Below are 5,564 nucleotides of genomic sequence, written 5' to 3'. Positions count from 1 at the left end.
ATATATATATATATATATATATATATGCATGTATGTATATGTATATAAATAATGCAAGATTATTGGAATAAAAATTTTGCGCAAGTATAAATAAAGTGAACAAAGCTGGTTGTAAAAAACAATTATTTACCTGTCAAATAGTTAAAAACATTTGTAGTCATACAAGCTCCATATTTACAATCCAGTATACTTAAAGATTTTGTCAGATCAATTACAGTATTACAGTTAATTAATTACATTAGCAGGTTAGTGTCACAACACAGCTGACCTCAGACTCCTCTTTAGCATTGCCTTCTCTCTTACACACTTTTATTAAGTAGTTCTTCCTTTTTTTTTTTTTTTTAAGTTGATCATTTGGAGTATAGAATGAAATTGAAAAAGTATGACCTGGTTTGTTTTCTTGCTCGTTTGCAGGCAGTTGTGTGAAGTGCAGCAAGGCTGTGTATGGAGCGAGTCAGGCGTGTCAGGCCATGGGCAGCCTGTACCATGACAGCTGCTTCACCTGCAGCGCTTGCAGTAAGTACCTCATTCAAACTCACCCTCAGTTAGGTTACATCTCACACATGCTCCTCGTTCCGGTTATATCTTTATAATATGCCTTCATCTTGGTTATATCACCGTATTTACAGTGGGCTAGGCGAAATACTGAATGCGCTTGATAAATTAAAGACGATTTGCCCGCAGTTTACTTGTAAGGCAGAAATGTTTTGAAAGGTCTTTGATTTGGTCTTTTCTGCTCACCAAGGCTGCATTTAATTGGTCAAAAATACAGTAAAAACAGTAATATTGTGAAATATTATTGCTATTTAAAAAAGCTTTTTTAAAAGCTGAATTTTCAGCATCATTACTCCAGTCTTCAGTGTCACATGATTCTTCAGAAATCATTCTAATATGCTGATTTGCTGCTCAAGAAACATTTTGAAAATAGTTGTGCTGCTGAATATTTTTGTGGAAATATTTCCAAAGAACTGTATGTTGTTCATTACTATGTATTGTGTTCTTTTCTAAACATCTATTCATACTTGGTAACAATGTTTGTTTTTTTAAATTTTGGTTCTTCTGATGGTTGATTTAAACCATCACAAAGCTTATCAGTTAAGATATAATCTATTAGCTCTATTGTCTATTCCTAATATACACTCACTTTGTTTCAGGTGTTATGATGGAATTATTTGTCCATGTTTGTTGCTAGTATGTATGTGCACAGATTTATGTTTGACGGTCATATTTGAGTCTTGAGGAAGCTGTAGGTCTGGTCTGTGTTAGATGTCAGGCTTCGTCTCAGTTTGTCTGTGTTTTGTAAATGATTTTGTGTTTTTAGCTTGTGGTTCGGGCGTATATGTGTGTGTTCAGAGCATATAGGCTGACAGGAAACAGCATCGCTCTGAGTAAGCTAAACTAAACAGTGCTCATGCTCTGCGGTGAAGTTCAGATAAACCTTCATTCCATGCATTCATCCAGTCTTGTTTCCTCGCACTTTATTTAGCTCTGCTCTGGCCCCTGGGACTGGCAGCTATTTGAAGGAAAATGAGCATTCCTGAGCTTCTCCTCTGCATGACTGCCTCTGACCCACAGCGTCGCTCTCCGCAACGGCTCTTTAGTTCTCTGTGTGTGTCCGGAGTCTTGTTATGAGCGCAGTAAACGTGTCCGCGTGTACCTCCACCTGTTTACACAGATTACGAGACTAAAGATAGTGAGAATGCACAGCGCATAGTTGTGCAGGAGAGAGCGGTTCCCCGCTGGAGAGGAATGCGGGCATGGATTTCTTTTTTTCCCACTGTGTGACTACCTGGTACTTACAAAGCAAAGTATTTGTAATGATTACAAATATCAAATGATCAATTTTATATCAAATTTATTTGTGCATTTTTATTAAATTATATAAGCCGGCGACTTTTTAAAATAATTACAAATTAATAATAAGTCAAAACAATTGTTAAAAATTTAACCAACTAAAAATAGCTTCAGAAAATACAAGTCAAGTCAAGCCACCTTTATTTATATAGCGCTTTTAACAATACAGATTGTGTCAAAGCAACTGTACAGCATTAATTAGGAAAATAGTGTGTCAATAATGCAAAAGGACAATAGGAAACACTCAATTTTCAGTTAAAGGCAGGGTGCGAACTACGGGGGATACGCAGAGTACGCAGTTTGCGTAGGGCACCAACTCCCCGGGGGGCACCATACCAGTTGCTCAAAAAAACTTAAGTTCTATATTAATATTAAAATTAATTAAATGAAACTTTTTTGGATGTTGACGTTAATAACGTGTTTAATGTCGGTGTCGGTGATAATTTAGCCACCAACAACGCATCTAATATTCTCTCTGACATTCCATGTTCCCTTACAAAAATTAGCCATGGTTTTACGAATAAAACCAAAAATCATGGTTCTTGTAGCCATGGATGGTAACCACAAATTAACCATGGTTTTGTTAATTCAAATACACTGAAAAAATGATTAATTGAATTTACTAATTTTTTTAAGGTAAGTGGTTGCAATCAATTTATTTTAGCTACATATAAATAAACATTTTGTTGACTAACTTTCAACATATTTATTTTAATTAAATGTAGCTAAAATAAATTGTTTGCAACCATTTACCTTAAAAAATTAGTATCATTTTTTTTCAGTGTAATAGTTTACAAAGAAGTATAAAGATAATATTTTTGTGGTTATAAAATCAGACCTACGCCAACAACAGCCTTTAAAATTACTTAATGCATTATATAAAACAATGAGGCAATAATGATTGGTTAATTATTAAGTGGTTTCATTGAATAACACTGTTAAAATACATAATGTAATACAAAGTAAACAATTTTTGCCTTTGGCAAAGGGAGCCAAAGGCCTGGTAACTGCTGCTGGTGCACTTACAAGGACGATCAAGTCCTTTAATATTGACCAAACATTTAATTCAAATATCCACTTAATGTTTAATTTTTGGCCACCATTTTGCAACCCCTATAGTAGGTTTTTTTTTTTTTTTTTGACATCCATAATATTTGGGGGAGGGGAGCACAACAATACAATTCTGCTTAGGGCACCCATTTGTCCTCTGTAGGTTACTTAAATATAAAGTAAGAAAGAGGGGAAAAGAAACACATTACCAGTGATAAACAAAAAATACTTTCAGTATCTCAGAGTGCTTGAAGTATCCGAAAGTTTACAGACGATCACAGTTATGGGTTTTTCTTTTTTTCTCAGCATTATTACTGTTTGATTATTCCTGATGACATCATAGACAGCGGCAGCTTTAATAGGCTGCATTCACACTAATGCACAGATCTATTTCAACATATCAGATGTTTTGTCCTGTCCTTAAGACATAACTGACTGTTTACATTAATTTCTTATCATAAAATATTTGGAGATACGAGTGCATTTAATCTCTCACACGGAGTTGCGCACAGCGACAAGCGCTCTTCAGAACGAACACATGCAAAGCGCACTTGAGCGTCTCTCAGTGCATGAGTTTCGTGTATCCAATGTGTACTGTGTAGAGGTCTGCACGGGCTTTCAACTGAAGCCCGAACCTGACCCGTACCCGAGATCTTCTGACCCGGCCCGACCCGAGCAGCACAGTTAAATTTAGAGCCCGAACCCGACCCGAACCCAAATTTTTTTATTTATTTTTTCCCACAACGAATAGCCAATTAAAAAAAAAAATGCTGTATTTCACGATTGCATGCAACGGTCAGTAGGAAAGGGTAGTAGAAACAGAATCATTAAGGTTCGGCCAGTTCACAAGGCAAAAGAAAAAACACTTACCAGTTATGAAAGTTTATGAACATAAGGTGCAGCGGTCACATAAATTCTGCCGAGTTTTTGAATGGTTGTATAGCCTACGACAAGACGATAATTCTTCCATCTTGCAAATTATGGTCATTTTCGTCAGTTAAGGCTCGTTAACATTCGGCCTGCTTTAAATCAGACACAGAGATGCAGTGCGGTAAGATCACATTTATTTGAATTAATTAATTATATAACTTATTTGAATTGGCGAGAGAGAGAGTGATGAAAGTTGTGTGTGTGAACCTGCCTCTGCGCGTCTCTCTCTAGTCTACAAGCAATGAGGCTTAGGTACTTCAAAAACAGCGATTTTACCCCCTCATTGCAGAGAAATATAAAGTTGCGAGTCCGTAGCCTGTCAAAGCTATTTTACTAATAAAAGTTTCCGTGCTGTGTTGTCGTTGTCGTGTGCACTAATGTGTGTGCGTGCGTCTATGAAAGCAGCGTAGCCTACTGCATATAGTTTTAGTTTAGCTATAAACCCGAGCCCGACCCAAACCCGAAGCTATTCATAAACATTAACCCGAACCCAACCCGAAAGTATTTCGGGACCCGTCGGGTAGCATACCTCTAGTACTGTGTTCCAAACAGCATAGATAATGCCTTCGTCGAGCTTATCTAACATAAAACACTGAAGAAAACACACACTGTCAAGCAATGCACATGTTTCTCACAGGTATATCCTGTGCAGTGAAGCCCACAATTGTCTCTAGCGCACATTTTACATACGAAAAAAAAAAACAAAGCTCAGAATCGTTGAACAGAGAATCGCGATCCATCGGAGAGTCGATTTTTTTTTTCTCCCACCCCTAATAGATATCATAAAATTGTCATATATAGATACTGTTTTTTCCAGAAAATAAGTCGCACCAGGTCAAAATTGCATTGTGGAGAGAAAAAAAGATACACAGATATGCCACACTGGAGTCATTTAATTTTTTTCTTTAAAAAAATAATGAAAAATAACATTATAAAACAAAGTGTTTACAAACATTATAAACGTGTATTTTAGTTCCCCTTACTCTACAACAAATCCTTTAAATGTAATGGTATTCAGAAGAGACCGAAATAATTTTAAAACAAACATAAATTAGAGTGGCATTCATTAAAATAACATTTATTATAAACGCCAAGCTTAAACAAATATATTTAAAGCAAAAAATGTGCCTCTCTTTCGGGACAAATTTAAATGTGTGCGCTTTGCACATGTTGCATGCTTGACTTTAACTGCACTGTATAAGCTGCTTTGGAATATTAAGTAGCAGAACATTTCAGATGATTAAACAATGCAACTTAAGTTCCAGAAAATACAGTAAATAGACACCGAAATGGCTAAATGTTGGCCTGTAATTTGGCCATAGTTTTTGTTTGTTTTAGCCATCAGACATTGTAGACTCTAGGGGTGTTTCAATTACAGATTTGCGCAAAACTTTAGCGATATTTTATAAATGTTGATAAAAAAAAAGTATTGCGAAATGACGGCGTTTCCATTAACCAATGTTATCCAACTAAAACATAACCTTTTGCTTCTCGCGATAAGTCTTGGCAACGGATTTTGGTGGGATTTTGATGGACTTTGGCTATATTTATTCAAAGGAGGCGTATGCGTGTATCTTTACAGAAGCAGCACAGAGAGCCAGCCGCTTCAGAAACGTGCATGACGCGGCTGGATTCTAGAATAAACACAAGCATTGTGGCCGCAATCAGCTTCAGTGGCCGTATCAGAGCCACACTGCACCGCAGACGTGTGCAGTGTAAATTGTCTAAGC

General features: G+C 36.5%; 1 protein-coding gene across 3 annotated transcripts in view; it reads left to right on the top strand.

Moving 5' to 3' along the window:
* Positions 1–5,564, top strand: part of LOC107688969 (LIM domain-containing protein 1-like) — a 28,306-nt gene that overhangs the window by 5,293 nt on the left and 17,449 nt on the right. For all 3 annotated transcript variants that reach the window (XM_016486821.1, XM_016486820.1, XM_016486822.1), the window contains one exon: positions 415–516. In XM_016486821.1, coding sequence (XP_016342307.1) covers positions 415–516 — 102 coding nt within the window. The remainder of the gene's footprint in view (positions 1–414; positions 517–5,564) is intronic.

The sequence above is a fragment of the Sinocyclocheilus anshuiensis genome, unplaced genomic scaffold (genome assembly GCF_001515605.1).
Source record: "Sinocyclocheilus anshuiensis isolate Anshui unplaced genomic scaffold, SAMN03320099.WGS_v1.1 scaffold181, whole genome shotgun sequence".
Lineage (NCBI taxonomy): Eukaryota > Metazoa > Chordata > Actinopteri > Cypriniformes > Cyprinidae > Sinocyclocheilus > Sinocyclocheilus anshuiensis.
Note: the sequence above shows the minus strand (reverse complement) of the source record. Positions and strands in the feature narration are given on the sequence as shown.